General features: G+C 41.7%; 1 protein-coding gene across 4 annotated transcripts in view; it reads left to right on the forward strand.

The window, feature by feature from the left end:
• The window catches only part of TTC39C (tetratricopeptide repeat domain 39C), a 108,445-nt gene that overhangs the window by 34,875 nt on the left and 49,473 nt on the right, over positions 1 to 24,097 (forward strand). Inside the window, exons 1-5 of one of the 4 annotated variants that reach the window (XM_013999262.2) lie at positions 9,969 to 11,458; positions 13,112 to 13,160; positions 15,305 to 15,433; positions 18,353 to 18,467; positions 23,567 to 23,921. In XM_013999262.2, coding sequence (XP_013854716.2) covers positions 11,385 to 11,458; positions 13,112 to 13,160; positions 15,305 to 15,433; positions 18,353 to 18,467; positions 23,567 to 23,921 — 722 coding nt within the window. In that variant the 5' untranslated portion in view covers positions 9,969 to 11,384. Of the gene's footprint in view, positions 1 to 9,968; positions 11,459 to 13,111; positions 13,161 to 15,304; positions 15,434 to 18,352; positions 18,468 to 23,566; positions 23,922 to 24,097 lie in introns of those variants that run through there. The other 3 variants (XM_021096193.1, XM_003356384.5, XM_021096194.1) reach the window with 3 other exon arrangements.

A 24,097-nucleotide genomic window follows, 5' to 3' on the forward strand; every position in this document is an offset into this window, starting at 1 on the left:
TTAAAAGAGGTAACCTTTTTCAACCTCTGTTCTTCTGGAACAGTAATTAGTGTAACTTTGAGTAGATAGTGGTTTCTTGCTTCTTTTTGTGCACTATAATCCTATTTGTTAAAAGATCATAACAGGAATATCTGTTAAGATACTACTTTGATGGGAAATGTCAGTGGTTGCTGTTTTGAGTTGGGTTTTGTCTTAAGTGGGCTTTTCAAATGCAGGGGGTTCTTTGGCGGCTTGAGTTGACTCTAAGTATGTAGGTAAAAAACAGATCAGTTATTTCTTACTGGAGACGATATTCTTAGTGAAAACTACATGTAATTAAATTTCAAATTGTTAGCAATTGAATACAGTTATAAAATGAGCATAGAACATTGGGGACTTAAACGCCCCTTCAAGGAGATTGAACTCAAAACCACTGACAAAGACAAGAATTACCAGACCGTTATCATCGCCCTGCCTGTCTCATTGTAATGTCCCCTCCCCACCTTGAGCAACCTGGCCTGCTCCTTCCTGCTCTTTACTAGGAAAGGTATGTGGCCCACTCCTCACCCTGCTCTTATAGGGGCATTATATACCCCAGCCAACCAGCAAGTATATCCGAGATCCCTCTTTCCCTAGCCAGTCAGCAGCTGCACTTAAGATCCCTCCTGTTTCCCTGGACCACTCTTAGAGTTGGCTCTCCCTGATTATCAGGAAGTCATCCCACTGGGCTAGCAGCGTCTCTTATCTCAAACTTTCTTTTCACCCCACTATGAATCTTGAAAAGTCTTTTTCTGACCTGCATGCAAGGACCATGATATACATGATTATGGAGTGGTTTTTTGTTTGTCTTTTCCAGAGCTGCTCCCTCGGCATATGGAGGTTCCCAGGCTAGGGGTCTAATTAGAGCTGTAGATGCTGGCCTATGCCAGAGCCACAGCAACACGGGATCTGAGCCACGTCTGCGACCTACACCACAGCTCACGGCAACACCAGATCCTTAACCCACTGAGCAAGGCCAGGGACTGAACCTGAAACCTCATGGTTCCTAGTCAGATTCATTAACCACTGTGCCATGACAGGAACTTCATATGGAGTTCTTAAGATGTTTGCCAGTTGAAGAGAAAATTTAAAAAGAATGTATGTATGTATGCATGACTGGGTCACTTTGCTGTATGCTAGAAAATTGACAGAACACTATAAACCAGTGTTTACAGTATAATGGAAAAAATAAAAATCATTTAAAAAATTTAAAAAAGGAAATTTTATAATTAAACACTAAAGGGAGTCTTAGTTTCAGAATCTATCTTTATTATACACCATAAATATTTTTTGGAATAAGCAGGTGAGCAGTTCAAGAAATATACTTGTAGAATGATGTTTGAAGGAGAGCTACCAATAAAGGCAGGAAATTGTTTGTATGTTCCAAAAACTATGCAAGTGTTAATCCTTTTTCAGGAATAGCTTCTTAGGCAAGGAAAAGATGGTTTTCTTTATGTAGACCAATCCGTTATTTGTTATGCTCACTCAGTAAATACTTTTTTACCTTCTGTATGCCAGCCAATGTTTAATGAATTTCTCCGCTTAGTAAAACAGCTTGACAGCATGAAAAGAAATACACAATTTCACCCTTAACATAACTCGACATACAGTTATCCCTTTCTCTGCACCCTTTCAGTTATTCTTTGCTTGTTGGTTTGTGAGGCTCCTCCATCAGTCATTCTCCCCGTCATGCATACATTCATTCATTCACTCATTTATTCAGCAGCAAATGAATGGTGTTCTAGAAGTCAGGCCCCATGTTAGGCACCATGCAGTGGGAAAAGCAGCGCTAGTGTGTGAGTAGATTCTGCAGGGTGAGGGCTAAGGAGCAGTGTGAGCCCAGGACCTTTTGGACCAATGCCGGGAGGACAAACAGGAGCCAGTGGAGAGAGGGAATGCCAGGGAACCCCAGGTGCCAAAGTCTAAGGCAAGAGAGCATGGCATTCCACTGTCATTGTTTTGATCTTGACTTGGAAATTTTATAGGATAAAATAAAAATGGGGAAAAAACGGAAACACTGAAAGATTTTCCCTGTTCTTGTCTCAAGACAGTTTTTATGTAGATGTTTTACTTTTTAAATATCAGCATGCTAAATAGACTGTCATATTCATGAAACCAGTGAATTCTAACTCAAATCATTTGGAAGTTAAGAGATGGGGACTTGGAGCAAGACAGTTTCCCTGGGCTTTCCTTTGGCTTTTTGGATCTTAGCTCCTTTCTCACAGCCTGGCTGGCTGGGTGCTGGGCCATTTGGGAACTGGTGCTGGCTCTCTGGGCTGCTGGTGCCCCGGGCCAAGAACTTGGTGTTTTCTGTTCTGTTCGCTATTTCTGTTTTGTAGTTGAACCTCAGATCTCCCTCCACCCCAAATCTAAGGCACACCCCTGAACCTGCTAGCTCTCCCTTTACAGGAAAGAGACGGGCCTAAGAAGTCATGTCCTTTTTTTTGCCATGAAGTTATAGAACTAGTCTGTATCCTCAGTTACCACAGTGGCTTTGAGGGCTGTCTTGCCCTATGCAGGGTGTGCATTCTTCATGCACGAACATCCTAAGAATACACCCATCAGAACATTTGTCTATAGGAAGTTTCCATAGGAAGTCAGGATCAAGGGCTGTTATTTTTCCACTGCTGTGTAGAGTGGCTTATTAGTTTGTCAGTAATTGCTGCCTCAAGCTGGAAGAGACAGTGCTCCCAGGCTCCTGCTGCGTCTGCCCTTATGAGGGGAGGAGCCCCGGAGTCTTCACCTGCCCCTAGAAGCCCTCCCGTGCCTTACTGACTGAGCTGATGGCTTCATGCTTCCAGTAAGACTCTTTTGTGGCTTCTTGGCACTGGGCAGTGAATTTCAAGGTCATTTTCTGATAAGATACAAGGCCACATCACAAGCAGTTAATGTAACAAAAGCAAATAGTCAGACACTCCAGTATGAGTACAAAGGTTGCTGCAAACATTGCTCCCTGGGGACTGGTAGACTTCTGGCCTGGGGTTACCAACCACCTGAGCAGATTGGCCCTGAGGCTGGTGGTGGAGCACTGAAGACTCCAGAATCCCTATTCTTCTGGGTGGGCACATGATAAATACAAGTGTGAACAGATGATTGGACCTATTTCAAGCATTCGTAAATTAAAAGTCATAAACTGTGATGATCTGTGTTTTTGGCGTAGTGCTGTCCTTGAGATAAAAAGCTGCCCAGGGGTCACACTTTGAATTGTGTCTGAAAATTAAGAGCCTATCTATGAAATTCTTCACTGCTACCTTCTGATCAAGGAAGTAAGCCCATTTATTTTTCCTAGTGAAAACAGTTTTTATGCGCTCGGGTTGATGGCGATCTCATATCTGGGAATTTTTTTGAACCTGTGGAGGAGGAAGGTCCATCAGATGAAAGTTACAAAGTGTGGATTTAGTGGGATATGGTTGGTTTATTAAGCAGATATGGATTGGGGCCTCTTAGGTGCCAGCTTCTGTCCTGTGGGGTCAGGACAGTGGCACTCAGCAGATATGGGTTTCCCAATCTTGGGGAACTTTGATTTAAAACAAACCAACAATGAGGTAAGTATCAAATAGTAAGCATTCTGCAGAGAATTAAAATACAGAAATGCAGTAGAGAGTGATTAAAGGCTTATTAATATATCATCTAAAAAACCCTAGAGAAGGTAAAAATCAAAGTTGGCAAGAAACACTGAGGTATTCCTATTGGAATCGTTGGCCATCAGGGACCTGCTGTACAGCACAGGGAACTCTACCCAATATTCCGTGATAATCTATGTGGGAAAAGAATCTGAGAGAGTGTATACATATGTGTATATGTATGACTGGGTCACTTTGTTGTATAGCAGTAATTATCACAGCCTTATAAATTAACTATACTTCAATGACACTTAAAAAAGGGAAGAACTGGCATTCCCATCATGGCTTAGTGGTTAACGAACCTGACTAGTATCCATGAGGACTCGGGTTCAATCCCTGGCCTTGCTCAATGGGTTAAGGATCCAGTGTTGCCTTGGGCTGCAGTGTAGGTCACAGATGCAACTTGGATCCCACGTTGCTATGGCTGTGGTGTAGACTGGCAGCTACAACTCTGATTGGACCCCTAGTCTGGGAACCTCCATATGGTGCACGTGAGGCCCTAAAAAGACAAAAAGACAAAAAAAAAAAAAAACCTGCAAAAAATAGTCTCAACAATTAGAAATCATGCCAAGAAAAATTCTTCCACATTTATTTTCCTTGGCCCCCATCTGAGGGAAGAGGGCACTCTTCTCTCTAGACCTGTGATCTAGGGTTTCTCCCTCATCGCTTCTGAGGACCCTTTTCTGCACACAGCAGATGGCCTTTAACCATTTTTGGTGAAGGCCTGGTGCAAGAATGAGGTGCAGAGAAAGTCACTGCTCTGCCCTGCTTTCATGGTATAACAAGAGAGAAATCTTTCAGTCTCTTTAGTCAGTGAGTGGGAACAACTGTATGCTCTTGGGCATGGGCAGCTGGACATGCCATTCTGCATTGTTGCTATAGCATCTTAAGATTAGGATTGAATTCTCCAAGTAGCTCACTGGGATGGTTTTCCATTTCTGAATGGTGTTAAAAAGTAAGATCAGCAGTTTCTGTTGTGGCGCAGTGGGTTAAGAACCGAACTGGTATCCATGAGGATGCAGGTGGGCTTGCTCAGTGGGTTGAGGGTCCGGCATTGCTGTGAGCTGCGGGTAGGTCACAGACTATGCTTGGATCTGGCATTGCTGTGGCTATGGTCTAGACTGGCAGCTGCAGCTCCCTTTGGACCCCTAGCCTGGGAGCTTCCACATGCCATGGATCCAGCCCTAAAAAGACCAAAAAAAAAAAAAAAAAAAAAGTAAGATCAATGTATTTGGAAAACATAATTCATTGAAGAAGAATCTAGTTCATCTTGCCTATCAATAGCACAGGGTACTTAGAGAACTTGAGACAAAGGACAGTAAAAATTGAGCCAACTACTCAGAAACCACAAGTACAAATTAAGTGAGGTCTGCGTTCAGGTGGTCAGCTTCCCTTGACATGGAAACATTTCAAGGCTTTAGGTAATACTGATTTCAGCATGTTTTAGTTTTTAACTCAGCTTTAATTAAACTCTTTAGAGTTTTTTATTTTTTTTTAGCAGGGTAGGGAAGAGTGAGCTAGGTAGAGGGAAGATTTCACTATTCCAAATGAAGAAAAGTTTTAAATAAGAGAATTAGTTCAAATAGCAAGAAAATGTGTAGTTCTCTTTGTCCTACTGGCCTCCTTTCTTCTTTTTCATTTTGAAAGAGATGCATTTAAAATCTTATTTACACTGCTTGTATAGGTAAAACAAAAAGCAATCCCTGAATCATTTATATTTGTTTTGGGGAAAAACAGACTGTTGGGAGGTAAACTCCTGTACCTCTCTTTCCTTCTTTGGGGCTATTTCTCTGTCAGTCTGATGAAAGCGGTGCTCTGGGCCACAGCTGGGGACAGCTCAGCCTCAGCTCGTCACTAAGTGAACAACTCACGCCCACATAAGAGGCTTCAGTTGTTTGGCTGCTGAGTTGCCCCATTATTCTGTTTGGTTGGCTGGATAGTATGTTCTGCTGAGAAACTGTATCAAAGCAACAGCCAAATCACAGGGAATATTTAGAACAAGTAAATTGACTTAAATGATCTACTTTTCTAAGAAGTGTCTAAATGTGGCGAGAATGCCTCCGGTGACATTATTGAAGTGAGATGATCATTAGTGCAGCTTTTCGTTGTGACTGTTTATTCCCTTTGTACACATATTTATAATTGACAAAATCACCTTGAATCTTATTGCCCTCACAAAAATACTCATTTTTTTTATTGCCTATGCATATTGGAATATAGTGTACACAGAGATTTTGTTTTCACGTTAAATTCTGTCAGGCATTTTTCTAGGTTATAATATTCCATCTGGTTATTTTGAGTCATTTTTTTTCGATCGTAGACTCTCTTCCATTTTCAGAAATGTTTCATTGTGGTAAAATATACCTAACATCAAGTTTACCATCTTAATTAACCACTGTTAGTACAATTGTGTGCTCAGTACACTCACATTGGTGTGCATGTCATCTCCAGAACTCTTCATTGCAAACCTGAAATTCTCTATCCCTTAATCCTCATTCTCTCCTTCCTCCAGCCCCTGATACCCTCCTTTTGACTCCCTTGTCTCTAGATTTGACAGCTCTGGGTACCTCACATGGAATCACACAGTCCTTTTCTTTATGGAACTGGCTATTTCACTTAGTATAATGTCCTCAGGGGTCATTCATGCTGCAGCATGTGTCAGAATTTCCTTCCTTTTTAAGGGCAAATAACATCCATTGTTTATATGTACCATCTTTTGTTTATCCGCTCATCCATCTATCGACACGTGGGTTGCTTCCACCGTTTGGTTACTGTGAATAATGCTACTCAATTTTTTAATTAATTATTTTATTTATTTTTTGCCTTTTAATTTAGGGCTGCACCTGCTGCATATGGACGTTCCCAAGGCTAGGGGTCGAATCAGAGCTATAGCTGCCGGCCTACGCCACAGCCACAGCAGCAATGGGATCTGAGCCACATCTGCAACCTACACCACAGCTTATGGCAATGCTGGATCCCCAACCCACTGAGCAAGGCCAGGGATCGAACTCGCATCCTCATGGATACTAGTTGGATTCGTTTCCACTGTGCAGCGGGAACTCCCAAGGCTGCTAAAATATGGGCGTACAAACATCTATTTGAGTTCTTGATTTTAGTTCTTCTGGGTATATCCTCATAGGTAGAATTTCTGGATCATGTGGTAATTCTATTTCTCTTTTTTTGAGGAAATGCCAAACTGTTTTCCACAGTGGCTGCACAATTTTACATTCCTACCAGCAGTGCACAAGCGTTCTCCTTCTAACACGTGTTGCCAGTACTTGTTATTTTCTGCTATTTTGATAGTATCTATGCTGATAGGTATCATGTGGCGTCTCGTGGCTTTGGTTTGCATTTTCCTAGTCTTTGGTGATGTTGAGATCTTTTCATGTGCTAGTTGGCTACTTGTATATCTTCTTTGGATATATTCAGGTCTTTTACACTTTTCAATCAGGTAGTTATTGAGTTGTAGGAGTTCTTTATATAGTCTGGACATTAACCCTTTGCCAGATACGATTTACAATGTTTTCACCCATTTCCATAGGTTGCCTTCTCACTTTGCTGATTGTGATTCTTGAATTCAAGTATTTTGTTTGCAGTAGTCTGTTTCATCTTTGTTTACTTTTGTTGCCTCTGCTTTGGTGTCATATCAAAGAAATCATTGCCAAATCCAGTGTCATGAAGCTTTTCTCTAGATAGATAGACAATTTTTTTTTTTTTTTAACCCCAGATTTTCCCTATTCTGGACAGTGTTGCAGTGATCACCTTCACGGACTGAGCTTTTTTCTTCGGTCGGCATTATTTTACTCTTGGAAAGATAAGTGAAATATACTCAGTAAGTTTCGTCCCCTTAACGCCCATTTTTGGAGATACTAGGCAGACCAGAGGATATCACTTGTCCTATCAGGAAAAGTGTTTCTGGAGGAATGGTGCCTGGTGTCTTAGCATTCAATGGTGCCTTGATTGATCATTGTATGAAGTTGACCCCTGTAGTCCTCTGGTACTGTGATTTTTAAAACAGCGTGGGTCACAGAAAATGCCCTTTTAAGAGCAGTCGGAGACGGGGCGGGGCGGGGCAGGGCGGGGGTTGAATCCATGTGGTTATTTCTTCAGTCTCCACATTTGAGATCTCAAGGCTGTAGTGAGACAGGGATGACTGCCATGGGCCGATGAGGTTCAGATGGCCCCAGATTTCCTTAGTAATACACCAAGTCCAGTCCCCCCACACATTTGAAGGGGAGAAAAGTCATTTTGGAGAATTCTTTAAGAATGCAACATTTTATGAATATAGAACATTGCAGAAAAATCCAGAGCTTAAACAGCTCTAGCCGTTTGCCACTCTGGGGGATAAAATACATTTGAAGAAGCATATTCTGTGAGAGACTGTCTTGTAATTATGTCCATTTAATGGAAAAATATTCCTGTGAGAATCAAATGTGTACATTCCCTCCCACTGTATTTTAAGAAACAAAATCTTCATCAGTTCAATTTTCAATCTGCTGGAGAAACTTTTTTACATTTCCATGGCAATGTTTGTAAATTTAGAAACAGACCATCCCTGCTTCTTTGTATTTTCAATAATTTTCCTACCATTGGGAGATTCTTGATACAGAGAGATCATTTTAAGCCATTTAATTACTGATGGTTCATATTCAAAAAGCAAACTACGGTAGTGATCATTAGAATCTTTCTCATCAGAGGATTCCAAAAGACATCATCTTTGGGTAGCATTTTTACGTTTAAATTTTTGTTTTGAAAAATATCCTGTATTTTCCAAAGTACATGAAATAGTTTAATCAATTCCTATGTTCTAACCAACCAGCTTTAATCAAGTCATGGGAAATCTTGTTTTATTTACTTCTGCTCACTTTTTTTTTTTTTTTTTTGTCTTTATGGGGCTGTACCTACGGCATATGGAGGTTCCCAGGCTACGGGTTGAATTTGAGCTGTAGCTGCTGGCCTACACCACAGACACAGCAACACAGGATCTGAGCTGTGTCTGCAACCTACACCACAGCTCAGGCAATGCCAGATCCTTAACCCACTGAGCAAGGCCAGGGATCAAACCCGTGTCCTCATGGATACTAGTCTGGTTGGTTAACCACTGAGCCATGATGGGAACTCCTCTTTTCCCCTTTTTACCAGTTTCCAAAATAAGGAATTGGTTCTCTAAGATCCACCATGTGTTGTTGTTTTTAACTAAAAAGTATTACTAACTTAGGGTTTAACCTCATTGGATATTTCAGTCTATTGCTGTTTGTACCCTTAATTATGATCAAATTGTTTCATCTTTGCCTTGAACCTCTTTACAGCTCTAATGTAGTCTTTAAACCTCCTTGTTTCTGCTATAACAAAATGTACCAGGCTTTTGAAAGTTTCTTGTCCTTGAGCTTGAGCTTTGAATTGAGGAGCTATGGTCTCTTTCACTTAATGTATTTGGAGAGGGTGCCAGATCATGCTGAATGCTACTGGGTGGTGATTGTTTCTAGGCTTTTAATTAACTTCATCCTTTTTCCTATCACAAAATCCTTGGTCTCAGCAAATACCAACGTACTTACACATAGCTGTATCATAAACTACACGCCCAGCAGCTGTAGTACCAACCTGACTGGTAAAAATATGATTACTGAAAAGAAATTTTTTGAAATATTTTGGGGTCTGTTTTTAAGGGTGTATTGTAATAGGGATGTGCAGTTAGATCATGCCATTTTAAAGTCACTTGGAATAGTTATGTACTCTGTGGTTATTTTGCCATTGGGATTTGCATTCAGATACATTTGGAGTTTGCGCTGTGGCTCAGTGGTTAATGAACCCGACTAGTAGTACCCTTGAGGATGCAGGTTTGATCCCTGGCCCCGCTCAGTGAGTCAGAGATCTGCCATGAGCTGTGGTGTAAGTCACAGATGTGGCTCGGATCCAGTGTTGGATGTGGCTGTGGAGTAGACCAGCAGTTACATCTCTGATTCAACCCCCAGCCTGGGAACCTCCATGTGCTGCGAGTGCAGCCCTAAAAAGACTAAAAAAAATTTTTTTTTAATTTAGTTTATGTTCGATCTTTAGGGATTGCATTATTATAAAATGATATTGTGATATACAGTATTTTCATGGTTCCAAAGTCAGATCTACAAAACAAGAGGTATATACAAAGAAGATTCATTCCTATCCTTGTTTCTTCTTTCCTTTCCCTCACTTTGTAAGCATCCATTTAGAAACATGATAGAGGAGTTCCTGCTGTGGTGCAGTGGGTTAAGGACCCAGCTGCAGCAGCTCAGGTCACTGTGGAGGTGCTGCTTGATTGCTGGCCTGGTGTTGCTGTGGCTGTGGCACAGGTTGTGTCTATGGCTTGAATTTGATCCCTGGCCAGGAAACTTGCATATACTGTGGGAGTGGCCAAAACAAAAAACATGATTGTTTACTTACCTTTTTTTTACCCCCATCAGCTTGGATGTGTATGACTTTATATCCCCCCTTCTTTTAAGTCAGTGAGGTTTTCACTGTGTCATGTAGTTCACTTGCCCCCAACCGCCTTTCTCATGTATCTTTTGGTGTTTAGAAAGGTTTGTACTTTGGTTCTAATACTTAACCTTTATGCTCAACTTTTGCATAAGATGTCGCTCTGCTCCTATGTCGTCACTGTTTACTCTTCCCAGGATGAGCATGCTGACATGGCTCGGAGCCTCTTCTCCCACAGCGTCAGTGTTGAAGTATTGATTCTTAGCCTCTTGGGAAACATTTCCAAATTTCCAAATTGAGTAAGTTGGATGTAGTTACACAGGTAGGGGGCCAGAATTGATTTAGATGAAGTAAATTAAGGTAGGATCACCTGAATTAATTTGAGTTTAAAAAAACGATGAAGGAAACAAGTGACTTTTTTTTTTAAACAAAGCTCTTACAACAAACAGCAGGTAACGTGCAGTGTGTGAGGCTACCTGCTTTTCCGTGGTTCATTTTCCGAGTGTCTTTTGGGCCTAGGTGCCCTGGGTTTGTAGAGACAGGACCTCACCTGGGGTGGAGCGGGGGGGAATGGGGATGTTTCCATTGGGCCGATTTGTCACTTAAATGTTAAGATGGTATGTGAAGTACTGAGGGCGAGGCTGGGGCACCATGAATCATTAATAGCCTTGGCTCTCGGAAACCTAATTTTAGTCAAGAACAAGAAGCACATGCAGCAACACTAGGCTCTCGATTCAGCTTCTTTCATTTTTCAAGTGGACAGTGATTAACCTGGAAGCACGGAAAGGGCAGAGATGGGGGAAGCCGGGCTGATCAGCTCTTGATTGAAATGCATCTGTTTCTGCAAGGCAGGGCTCTATCTTTGATTCCTTCACTAATTCATGTTTGTCGGATGCCTGCTGTGTGCAAGGCATGAGATGAAGGATAAGGGGCAGAAAAGAGCCTTCTAGAGGGGACCTGTTATGCAAACCTGTTCTGCAGAGGATGGGGAGCTGTGGCGTGGAAAACTAACATCTGTTCTGGTGCAGAGGGCAGGGAGGTTGGAACCAGCCCAGTGTGCCCTGAGCTGGCCCTACTGCGGGGTTCTTCACAAGTGACTTGACCTTTCTGATTCTTGTAGGTTTAAGTATCCTATTAGGTGGGGACAAACACAACTGTTCTTCATTGTAGAATGTGAGAAGGTACTAGGAAGATGGAACAAAATTGTAACAGAGGGTTAACGATTCAAATAAATTGAGTTCTGATCCCTGACCCCTAAACAAGAGGAAATCCCCACCTTCCAAGAGGAAAACGATGTGCATGCTATTGGAGTCAGCAATGCTTCCGCAGCAGTTTATCCCAAGAATGCATTGGACTTCCCTGCAAAGGTATTAGGTACAGAGATGTTCCTGTGAACACTGGGTATGTGTGGATGTACAGTCACATTGCCACATAAACGTGCCTGTTCTCCCTCCCTACACACCCCCACCAGGCACGCAGGTGATCCGCTTGGACATAAACTGAATTTCCAATAGGGGATTGTTCTTGCCTTTTTGATAATGACCATATATTATTTATATAATAACAAAAGTAATAAAATTATTTTTAAGAAGGCAGTTGCAACTTTCCCTTTTAGTGTCATTTACCAAGATTTGGATTTTGGTACTGGTAGTAAAATTTAAAGCAGAACATTTATATTCTTTTCTAAATTGAAATGGTATTAGTTTGATTTGGCTTCGTATTTGGTTTATATATAAAGTTGGATAACGACTGTGTTAGAGTGGAGGATGACTGACTCTGGGGAGGCATTCTTTGTGTGTGTGTGTGTCTTTTTAGGGCCATACCTGTGGCATATGCAAGTTCCTAGGCTAGGGGTTGAATTGGAGCTGCAGCTGCCACCTTATGCCTCAGCAACGTGTGATCTGAGCTGCATCTGAGACCTATACCACAGCTCTCGGCAATGCCAGATCCTTAACCCACTGAGTGAGGCCAGGGATCAAACCCGCATCCTCATGGATACTAGTCAGGTTTGTTACTGCTGAGCCCCAGTGGGAACTCGTGGAGAGGCATTCTTAAAGTTCTTTTAGTGGGAGAAGTGAATTTGCCAAGTCTGGCTTAGTAGTAAAACCCTTTTTCTACTCTGAAAATAACAATTTTTTTTAACCTGTGTAAAGTTTCAACATGTTTTGTATTTAAAAAACATTATCAGACACAACTTAGAATAGATTTACAAGGAGATCCTGCTGAATAGCATTGAGAACGATGTCTAGATACTCATGTTGCAACAGAAGAAAGGGTGGGGGAAAAACTGTAATGGTAATGTATACATGTAAGGATAACCTGACCCCCTTGCTGTACAGTGGGAAAATTAAAAAAAAAAATTAATACCATGGTATCGCTTGTATGTAGAATCTAAAATAAAAATGATACAAATGAACTTATCTACAAAACAGAAATAGATTCACAGACATTGAAAACAAACTTATGGTTACCACAGGGGAAAGAGGTGGGAAGGCTAAATGAGGAACTTGTGATTAACAGATATACACTGTTATATAAGAAATAAACACAGAGGCCCACTGTATAGCACAGGGAGTTACGTTCAGATCTTGTAGTAACCTATAATGGAAAAGAATCTAGAAGAGAATAGATACATATGTAGAACTGAATCACTGCTATGCACCTGAAACGCTATAAATTAACTATATACTTCAATTAAAAAATGTTTTTAAGTATATTAATCATCTTCCTTTAGCCACATGTTTTCAGATTTGGGATTGGCTTATTAAAGCAACATCTCTTATAATGTGACTTTCTTGATCTTGCTTTGAAGAATCTGGGGGAGATTCTGTCCTGGTAGGCAGACCTGTGAACTTTCTTGTCCCTTTTACTGTTTTGTTTTTTTCCCTAGGGTAGTTTAATTGGCTTGAAAACTTTAACAACTTCTATCTAATTATTAGGAATATATATAGTGATTGTGGCATATCAAATGTTTTTAAAATAAAATTTGATAAAATAATTTTATTTTGTTTTCTTAACAGAAATCATAGCCCATTAATGAGTTTTGGAGCCAGCTTTGTCAGTTTTTTGGTAAGTTGATGTGGGAAGAGGTTTTGGGAGAAGGAAACAAATATCTAACATGTTTTTTAGTGGTCTCTGGCTGCATAGATACATTACTGTGGAAGATCTCTTACAATTTAAAACTGGAATAAAATGTTTGCTGATCAACACCTATGGGATATCCTTTCTTAAACTTAAAAATAAAATGCTTATACCTTACTTCTAGAGTATTTTTCCCAAACAGAATCCTTTAAAAAAAAAATGTAGGTGTTCTCAGCATGGCTTAGTGGAAGGGAATTTGACTAGTATCCATGAAGATGCAGGTTCGATCCCTGGCCTGGATGAGAGGGTTAAGGATCTAGCATTGCCTCAAACTGTGGCCTAGCTTGCAGATGTGGCTCAGATCTGGCTTTGCTGTGTCTATGGCATAGGCTGGCAGCTGCAGCTCCGATTTGACCCCTAGCCTGGGAACTTCCATATGTTGCAAGTGTGTGGCCATTTAAAAAAGAAGGAAAAGAAAAAATAAACATGTAGTTGAAAGAGCTTTTCCAAAATTAAAACCGTATCAGAGTTGGGAAAAAAATGTCAGACTTTGGATAATAAAAGTTTACTCTAAAAGTACTAAATAAATGTGGACTGAAAGACAAGCTAAATCAGTAAGCTAAAGTTATTTCATTGCCTTTTCTAATATTAAAATTTAGTAGTTAAGGGAATATGTTGTAGTTAGGTTTTAAAGTAAATTGGGCCATGTAGAAAATCTGATTACCTTTATTTTTCAGAAACACTTGTCACATAAACTACTTTCAACCACATAATTTTTTTTTAAATTGGAATTCCCATGTGGCACAGCGGGTTAAGGATCTGGCTTGTGTTTGATCTCTGGCCCAGGAACTTCCTCATACCATGGATGCGGCCAAAAAAGGGAAAGGGGAAAAAAAAAAAAAAAAAAACCACTATCATAAAATTGTATAACGGGTGGGGGGGGGAATCATGAGTAGAGATCTCAGAAGTAAAATGGAGAAAGCATTTAGATTTAGATTTAGAAAGGTCTCAGCAAAAGGTCATATACGAAGCCTGGCAGCACTAGTCAGAGGCACTCATTTCTCGTGGCACAGTTTTCATTCAAGCTTTATTCTTATTGCCAGGCAACATGACAACTTTTTTCCATTTTAAAACAATTTTTAAGGCCTACTTTTTGCAAGAAGACAGAGTTGCAGATCTTAAGGAAAGTGGTGGTGGGTGGGGATTGTACCTCATACCCAAGTGACTAAAAAGGCTGTGAGGGAGACACAACAGAAGCCTTGGCTGGGTGGGGTGAGGCGGGTGGGGAGGGAGATGGTGGCAGGGTTGGGATGTGGTGAGGAGGCTTGGGCCAAGGTGGCTGTGGTCTGATTTGGCTAGAATGGAAGAGGATGTTAGGGTCACACTGAGGAGGCCCAGGACATCGGGATGGGGAGGACGTGATAGGGAGTGGGGAGTGAGTGACGATGGGTTCTCAGGGCCTTCCAAGGACCTGGTGACCTGTCTCTGCTCCTATAGCCCATTTATCAGAAACCTCAGTTCTTCTGGGGGAACGTAGCAGGTTTTCCTCAGAGAAAGGACCATTCCTACCCAGTCCAATATGACCTGAAAAACATCTACCAGGATCAAGTACTTGGAAACAAGCTGTCAGTGGAATTCTTCACTGCGGACAGTACCAAACGAGTTCCTTCTAAATGAGCCCATTGGAATTGCTGTCCCTGAGAAGACATAATTTGCAAAGAGTACCTACTAGCTGAAGTTTCATTAGTGTTTTGAGCTGTACTTATTGGACCCAGGGATCCATGCGTAGGTAGAAAGTATTTTCAGTGAGACTGTTCTAAAAACTGAATTAAATGGGCCAATCAGAAATTATACAGAGTTTTTGTTACTGGGTTTAATAAAAGCAACAATAAAGATGTAGGACAGTAATTGCAAGGAGATTGGTTACCATATGTTTTTCCATGCTGGTGTTAACAGAGGTATGTTCTTATTTCATATTGAGAGTATGATTTTTTAAATGAATAGGGTATTCTAATTTTTTACTTACATAATTTATTTAGATTTTTTTCTCTCATTTGGAGTTATATTGTAATAAATTGACCTGAATTTTCAGACACTTACTGATTCATTCACTTTTTTTTTTTTTTTTGAAGAATGCCATGATGACATTTGAGGAAGAAAAAATGCAGTTGGCATGTGATGACTTAAAAACGACAGAAAAGCTTTGTGAAAGTGAAGAGGCTGGAGTAATTGAAACAATCAAGAACAAAATTAAGAAGAATGTAAGTCCTCTGTCTTTAGGTTGTGTGCTGTGTGCTGCTTACTTCGAACATTGTTCATTTACTTGTTTTTTGGGTGTTTACAACATGGCTGAAAGCACTAAATGTTTCTTACACCTTTTGATAATGTAAAACATGTTTCTTAAAGAACGAGAATGGAACCCCTTTCAGCCACATGAGTGAACTTTCAGTGCATGTTCTTTTAGTGTCTAAAAGTGAGCTTCTTTCACAGTGAGCCATGTGGCAAGGGCTTTGGAGTGAAGCTTTCATATGTGTATTGAGATATATGTTGTGTGTTGGCATAATTCAGGAACTTAGCTGTTAACCTCGTTTCCCCAGGCCTCCCCAGCCCTTGGTTACAAATCAAATCACAGTGACATCATAATACACTTTCCTGATTCTTCTTTCACCTTTCAGCACTAAAGTTCTAGGCTTTGGGGAGGAATTCCCCCTACCCCTGATGTTTCTGGAGCACCCAGGGTCAAACGTGTGTCACTTGTGCAGCTGACAAACCAGTCTGCTGATTACAGTCCTCAAAAGCCACCTGTCTTTTCTGCTCTTTTATGTCACTCCAGGTGGCTTCATCTCTGCTCTTGCTTATAGTGTCCACCACAAGGAAGCCACTGGTGGGCCTCAAGTACTGTTTCTTTTGGCTTCAGAAGGGCCCGAGTTCTCCTTGATTTCCTCCCTTTGCAAACCGTGCATCCAGTCAGGGACCAAGTCCTGTTGACTTCTTTCTTTCTTTTTTTTTTTCCTCATCTTTTTGCCTTTTTTTAGGGCCACTTCTGTGGCATATGGAGGTTCCCAGGCTAGGGGTGGAATCAGAGATGTAGCCGCCAGCCTACGCCAGAGCCACAGCAACACCAGATCCAAGCTGCGTCTGCAACCTACACCACAGCTCAAGGCAACGCCGGATCCTTAACCCACTGAGCAAGGCCAGGGATCGAACCCGAAACCTCATGGTTCCTAGTCGGATTTGTTAACCGCTGCGCCACAATGGGAACTCCGACTTCTTTCTTAAATACCTTATGAATTCACCTGCGACTTTCCCTCCTCACTGCCAGTTCCCTAGGCTGGCCACCGTCCCCACTTGCCTTAGGCAGCCTTTACCAGCATTGCTGCCTTTGGTCTCACTGTTCTTTAATTCATTCTCCCAAAGACAGTCACTAAGATGTAAGTAATATGTTACTGGTTTCATTTTCAGTGTCCCTGCCCTCTGTGCCCACCCCCCCCGCCGCCCCCGCCATTGCCATTGCACTGAATTCTTAAACTCCTAAATGTGGCTGACCGGGCATTGACTTTTCCTCTCCCTAGAACATGCTTCCCCCTTGACCTGGTTCGTATCTGTTGTTCAGTTCTTCCTTGATGTTATTTTCTTCAGACTCTTGCCTGAGCTCCCAGGCCCTGTTGGTATGTTGAAATCCTATAGGTTCCCATAGTTCCTTGTACTTTTATCCTTCAGAGCATTTGCTACATTACGTGGTAGTCAGCATTTCTCAATAGACTGTAAGCTTACTTACGTGTCTGTCCTCAGTATCTAGTACCACACCTAGCACATAGGTTAATAATTATCAGTTGTAAAGGTCTTTGCAGTTAAAAAAGCATTTTCACGTGCAGTATCTTATTAGCCTTTCCAGCAACCTTGCAGAGGTAGGTGTTATTACAAGCAAAGAAACAGAAGCATCAATAGATTGACATTTGCTTGAGCAAATGGGTAATGAGTAAATAGAATAATGGGTGCTGGAATTGGATCAGAAATAACGGTGACTGGGTTGAATTATACTAATCCAAAAAAAAAGGGAAACCAACCATTTTGTCATGTATACTATTGTCATATCTGCAAAAATCCTTTCATTTCTTATGTCACTGTGAAAGCACATGAAAGCTATTTAACCTGTTTTGTTCAAGTTTACTTTGTGTTAACAATGCATTGTTTGGAGTTCCCGTCATGGCTCAGTGGTCGCGAACCTGACTAGCATCCATGAGGACTTGGGTTCGATCCCTGGCCTCACTCAGTGGGTTAAAGATCCAGTGTTGCTGTGAGCTGTGGTGTAGGTTGCAGACACGGCTCGAATTTGACATTGCTGTGGTGTAGGTCAGCAGCTGCAGCTCTGATTCAACTCCTAGCCTGGGAATCTCCATATGCCACAGGTGCAGCCCTAAAAAGACCAAAAAAAAAAAAAGAATGCACTGTTCTGAGAGGAATTTTCTTCATTTAGCATCCTTTACAATAAAGACCAAAATCTTACTGAAAGGTAGGGTTTTTGTTTGTTTGTTTGTTTTTCTGGTTTTACTTTTTGCTTATTCTATAGAAATGGTCACCTTTAGCAGTTATGACTTTAAGTTCAACACTAATTTTTAATTCTAGGGTGTTTTCTCCTTAACTTAAAATGTAATCATGTTCTAATCATCCCGTCTCAGTGCTATGCACCAAAGGATAAATTCCTTCTATCAGTTCTGCCTAAAGGCAGGTGGCTGCAAAAGTGGCTTTTCAGGTTACTACTTGGGGTGATGTTTTTTGCCTGCAGTGTTTTGTTTTGTTTTGTTTTTTTAATTTTGGATAAGTAAGAACTTTATTTTAGAAACGATAAAACTCTCAAGTTCTGTGTGGACGTTTCACTTTTCCCATGAACTCAGTTTCTATCACTTAGAATATTTGTCTTTGAGTCACAGAACTCTTCGGCGCTGTATTAACAAAATAAAGCTAGACTTTGCGGGGGTGGGGTGGGGGTGGGGGAGTGGGGCCTGGTGGCAGTTGGAACTGCCAGGCTCAGAGTGTTAGTCTGGTCTTGGCTTTCAGTGACTACCACATTTCACAGTTCCTGTGTGAAATTATTTTGCACGATAAAGTAATGGTTATTTGGCAGGAATATCGCTCGTGGGTGTGATTTATTGATGGGTACTTTTCTTCCCACCAAACAGGTTGATGTCCGAAAATCCACCCCCTCTATGGTTGACCGGCTTCAAAGGCAGATAATCATAGCTGACTGTCAAGTTTACCTGGCTGTGCTCTCTTTTGTAAAACAAGAATTGTCAGGTATGCTGAAGCATTGTTTTTAATGAATTTTCGCTCTTCAGTGGACGCAATCAGGAATACCCTTAGCTTTAGAACACCTCATAGTTCAGTCTTTGACAATGTGGTGCCTCTTTGGGCATGATCCTGACTGATTCCTTGAGAAATTGAAAGCACAAGTGCTTACCGTGTGTTTTGCAGAGTAGTTTTAGTACCAAGATCAGTGTTTGATCCTCTTGTCTCCAGATATTCTGTCATACCTGAAGACATCACCAGTGCCTTAGATAGATTGAAAGATGGATAGGTTTTTTCTTTTGTGGGACTCAAGTTGTGATAATAACCCTTTAAAGTGAAATATAACCAGTTTAAGTGGTTGTTAAAATTGTTATGGAAGACCTGAGTACATACTAAGATTTCCTAATATACCTGAATGACCTATATTTTAACACCCCTTAGTGAGGAGTATAAATGGATTTCTTAGTTTGCTCAAGACAAATGTTTTCCAGGGTTTTGAGCTTTAATATCTTGAGTGGTATAGACTTAGAGCTTGCTGTAAAATTCAACACTAATTCTTCCTCATATGTAATTTTGTCTCTGATGCTGATGGCAGAAACCTGACTCCTTAGGTAGATGGGATTTCCTTGAAAAAGATGAAAATTCAAAGAGGAAATCAACTAAAATTCACAATGAGAAAAGCATTTTCTAGCAAACTTGACGTTAAAAAGGGTACATTGCTTTTAAATCATAACATACGCTTCTCTTTCCTACTGGTCATTTGCTGTATGAATAGCTCGGGATTTGTGTTACACATAACCCAAACTGTACTTCATTTGCATTTCAGAAACCCAGTGGATTATTAACCTATAAAAAAAAATTTCTAGGTGGAAATCCATTTCTTAGACTTGCTTGATGGATAATTTTCTGGGGGGGGAAATCTCCTTCTTGGAGTGTTTGAAATAGGTGTCATCTGGATCAGGTGTCACAGAAGCGGGAGAGGTGACACACTACCTGAGCTCCAGGTAGGATAGGAGTGAGTCTGTGTGAATTCGTTAATGCTCCATATTTTCAAAAGAGCTCTTGTGTTTTTATCTAATTTGAAGTTATTTATAATGAATTACCTCATCATCTCTCTTCATTTTTTTTTCCTTCCTACTTTTTATTATCCAAAGGCTTTTTTTTTTTTTGCAGTATATATTACTTTTATACCAAAAAGAATTTTTCAAATCAAGTTGGTGGCTCTTGCCACCTTGTTTAATTATGTTTTCTTTATTTCCTTCTGGACCTGCAAATCAGTCCCATGTCCCACTATTCTTTGCAGAATGTATCCTCAAGAATTTTCCTCAAACGAGATTGTTTTCCTTGTTTCACAGGTACGGCAGTTGAGGCTGAATGATTTGTTTGTGGTTGAACAATTTACGCAGCCTGTTAGTGATGACAAAACCAGGACCTGAGCCATCAGTCTTATTTCATACCTGAGTTCCCAGCATTCACAGCATTTTCCCATCATCTTCCTTTGGTTACATGAGCCACCACCCAAATGGCCCCTAAACTGGAGTTTGTCAGGGCCTTCTTCCTCAGCCCCCACACCCGCTTGCTTCCTCCCTCCATCCGTCCTGTGGAAACAGCCCCTGGAAGGGTTTCAGAGCCTCATTCTTTGTGATGCCATTGGAGGCTCTTTCTACAACTTGACACCTGTGCTTCAGACACTTAGCTGTTTGACAGCATCACCTGCAAGATCAAGTCCGGATTCCTTCTTCAGACGTCATGGGGGAACCTCCTTCCCTCCCTGCCCCTAACCCCCAGCTCTAGCTCAATAAGGCTGCTCTAGTCCCCTGAGTCCTGCTGCCTTGTGCCGCCCTCCCCATTGGGAACGCACCTTCTCTCCCACTTCATCTTTCTTGTCCTCCCCAGGTGGCGACCGGGTCCACTTCCTTCATGTACTCCTTCCTCACTGACCTCATCCCCTGGCCTCCCTTGCTCTGCTTGGACCCCGTCGTAGCCAGTTGGAGCACTCATCACACCGCACTGCACGTTTTATTACATGTTTGCCCACAGGCACAGATGGGAAACTCCTTGAGAGCGGGGCTGTGTCTGTCTGCTGTCTTTTTCTCTCCACATTTACTGGGCACTTTCTATGTGTCAGGTGCTGTCAGGTGATAGATAATAATGGCCTAGAGATGAGTGAGATGTAACTCTTGGCCTGGGGGCTCTGATGGTTTTAGCAGAGAGAAAAAGGACTAAATAAATTATAACTCAGGGTGATACTGTAACCAGTAGACATGTAAGTTAGTCGGAGAGGTTGTACAAGGAACCAGTGATTCCTAACTCTGCTGAGAAGGTCAAGGATTCCTGATTCTGAACCTGAGCAGAGTTATAGAGGATGGAAGTCCATTTCCTTCTCTGTGTCCTGGCACTTGCTAGGGTACCTTTGCCTAACACATGATGGGTGTACAATGTGTGATTTAAGAGGGGGGGATAGAGGAAGGATGATGCTATTCAAGAAGGAGATGCATGATTTTGAGCCCCAAGAATAGTTGGGATTGGAGGAATAAGTGTCTTAGAAGTCTGTTGACTAGGGGTAAATGTAATAATGAGGAGGTGGGCCCACTAGTGAAAACTAAGTCATCTTTGTTTTCTTACAAAGGCTGTTATGTGGGTCACAGGAAAGGCAAGGCTGAACTTATCTTTCATTATAGAGTTAACCAGCCTCATCCAGGACAAGGAAACAGAATGTTATGGCAAGACCTCTCACCAGCTACAATCTCTGCTTTCCATTGTCACTCAGAGGGTTGAGAACCTGACATAGTATCCATGAAGAGGCGAGTTCGATCCCTTGCCTCACTCAGTGGGTTAAGGATCCAGCCATGTAGCTCTCGGATGTGGCTCAGATCTGGCATCGCTGTGGCGGTGGCATAGGATGGCAGCTGCAGCTCCGATTCAACCCCTAGCTTGGGAACGTCCATATGCCCCAGGTGCGGCCATAAAAAGAAAATAAAATATCTACAAAATGGATTCCAAGATCCATTTAGTGTAACTTGATATTTTCTTTTTCCAGACCACTCTTGCCCTTTCCCAGGGGAGAACTCCTACCCCAGTTCTGCGGACAGGGTGTCCCGTCTCTCCTGCATCTGCAGGCCCGAAGGGGGAGGGCAACCAGTCTGTGGTTTTCCGCTCTCTGTGCCGGGCTCTGCAGGCACCGTCATGGTGGCTGAATGATTTATGTTTGACCTTTAGAGGAGCTGTGCAGAGGGCTATGCTGGTTGAGGGGCCCTGTGTTCAACTGTCCTCTCTGCATGTCAGCAGAGGCCTGCTTACCAGCCGAGTAGCTGGGCATCAACTGACAGCTGACTAAGGGTCCCTCCTGAGGGAGCTATGCTGCTGGGAGCCTCGCTCAGCCTTTGCTCCTGGAATCTCAGATGTTTGGGTCATGATATTTGGGACAGGGAGTAGGGTGAGTCCTGGGGACCTGTTTCAGGGCAGAGTTGAACTTAAAAAGTGGTAGGAAAAAACCAAAATCTGTCTCTTTAGGGCCTAACTTTGCACATATTTCAGTTTCTAGTCTCTGACTTTGTTGAAACTTTGAGTTCTCTTTACCTGGTTCAAATTCAGGGCTTTAATTTTTTTGTCCTCTAAATTTCCCGTTCATCATGGAGATTAGAGGGAGTCAAGTTTTCTGCTGAAATCCTGCAGTACTTATTTTGCACTTGTAAATTTATGGGCTTATTACATAGAAAACTATGACAAAAAGGAAGTGAAAAAGCACAATTCACTTATAATCTCAGCAGTTTCATTTTTAGTGTATGACCCAGTAGACCATAAAAATAAACATGTATGTATTACACTGCAGACTTTTTTCAATTTTATTTTCTAATTTTATTTTATTGTAGTCTTTGTTTTTTTATTTGAAAAATTTTTTTAGGGCCACAGGTGCAGCATATGGAAATTCCCAGGCTAGGGGTCAAATTGGAGCTGCAGCTGCTGGCCTACATACACCACAGCAACACCAGATCCGAGTTGTGTCTTCAACTTACACCATAGCTCATGGCAACACTGGATCCTTAACCCACTGAGTGGGGCCACGAATCGAACCTGCATCCTCTTAGATACTAGTCAGATTCTTAACCACTTGAGCCACAAAGAGAACTCCAACAAACACTCTTCTGTTGTTATGAGAGAACTATCTTACAGAAAATCCCCTGTGGAAGACCTTTTCCCCAAGTATGTGGTGATGATGCTCTCAGATAAGCAGAAATATGTTGACTCCCCTTTCCTTTCCTCATCAGAGAGGGTGAGCCAGGACCGGGGGGCCTGTCTGAAAGGGGCCAGTGGGGTGAGGAGCAGGCTAAATCCTAGGCTTGGTCTCTGCCCTTGTCCTTGTGACACATATTCTCAAGGTGGCTCTGTTGAGAAAAATTGGCCAAATGGTAAATAATGGTGGTAGCTTTAAAAACAACGAATTTTCACCCCAAGGTATGAGGTAGCTTCTGTTTTGCCACCGTCCTTCACTGAAGCTCTCTAGGCTGAGTCATTGTCATAGACCAGATGAAGCCAGCCTAGTTAGGTGTGGTTAGGCCACTAATAGGCATTGTGTAGAGATGCATTTTTGCATTTAGTACTAACGGTTTTTTTCAGTTGATAAACCGGCTTTTTTTTTTTTTTTTTTCCGGCTAATAGCCATGGTTAGTGCTTGGGTATAAATATAACAGCAAATTTAGACTTAGAAGTTGCTCTTGAGGACGGATAAACATGAAGTGATTAAATTTAACAGTTTTATCCAGAAAGCACCATGGTACTTCAGGGATGTGGTAAAGGGTTTTACAGAACAATTTGCAGGGGGAAAAAGTTGGGTTCAAATGATGCTTGCATTCATTCATTCATTCAGCAGATATTATATACTATGCCCTCACTACTGTATGAGGGGCTCAATACAACAATGAGCAAAAAAGTACATGGTTCTTGCCAAGCAGTCGTCCAGAGTAGTGAAGCAAAACAGACACAAGGCACCATGACAATAACTTTTATTGTTTTTTTGTTCAGATCCTTCTTCAGTATATTTATTGTTCATGTAGAAAAATTATTCTGAATGTTTATTTTTCCATGTCTTTCTCCCCTTCTCTTTATAGCATATATAAAAGGTGGGTGGATCCTTAGAAAAGCCTGGAAGATTTACAATAAATGCTATTTGGACATCAATGCCCTCCAGGAGCTGTATCAGAAGAAGCTAACGGAGGAGCCCTTGACTTCAGACGCTGCAAATGATAATCACATTGTGGCTGAAGGGGTGTCTGAGGAGTCCCTAAACAGACTGAAAGGTGCTGTTAGCTTTGGATATGGCCTTTTTCACCTTTGCATATCCATGGTGCCCCCAAACCTGCTCAAAATCATCAACCTGCTGGGTTTTCCTGGAGACCGCCTACAGGGGCTTTCTTCACTGATGTATGCAAGCGAAAGTAAGGACATGAAGGCCCCTTTAGCTACGTGAGTAGCTATATTGCAATGCTTTGGTAGATAATATAGTGTTGAAAGTAAGTAAACGACAATCAGAACCTTTACAGGAAACGTCAGGTAAAATGCTTGGTTGGTTGACATGCTGCCATGCCTTTGTGTCTTTTAAGGCAACGCCAAGGACCGTGTGTTTGGTGGTGGTTATCAGC

This window comes from Sus scrofa, chromosome 6 (assembly GCF_000003025.6).
Source record: "Sus scrofa isolate TJ Tabasco breed Duroc chromosome 6, Sscrofa11.1, whole genome shotgun sequence".
In the NCBI taxonomy this organism is placed as follows: Eukaryota; Metazoa; Chordata; class Mammalia; order Artiodactyla; family Suidae; genus Sus; species Sus scrofa.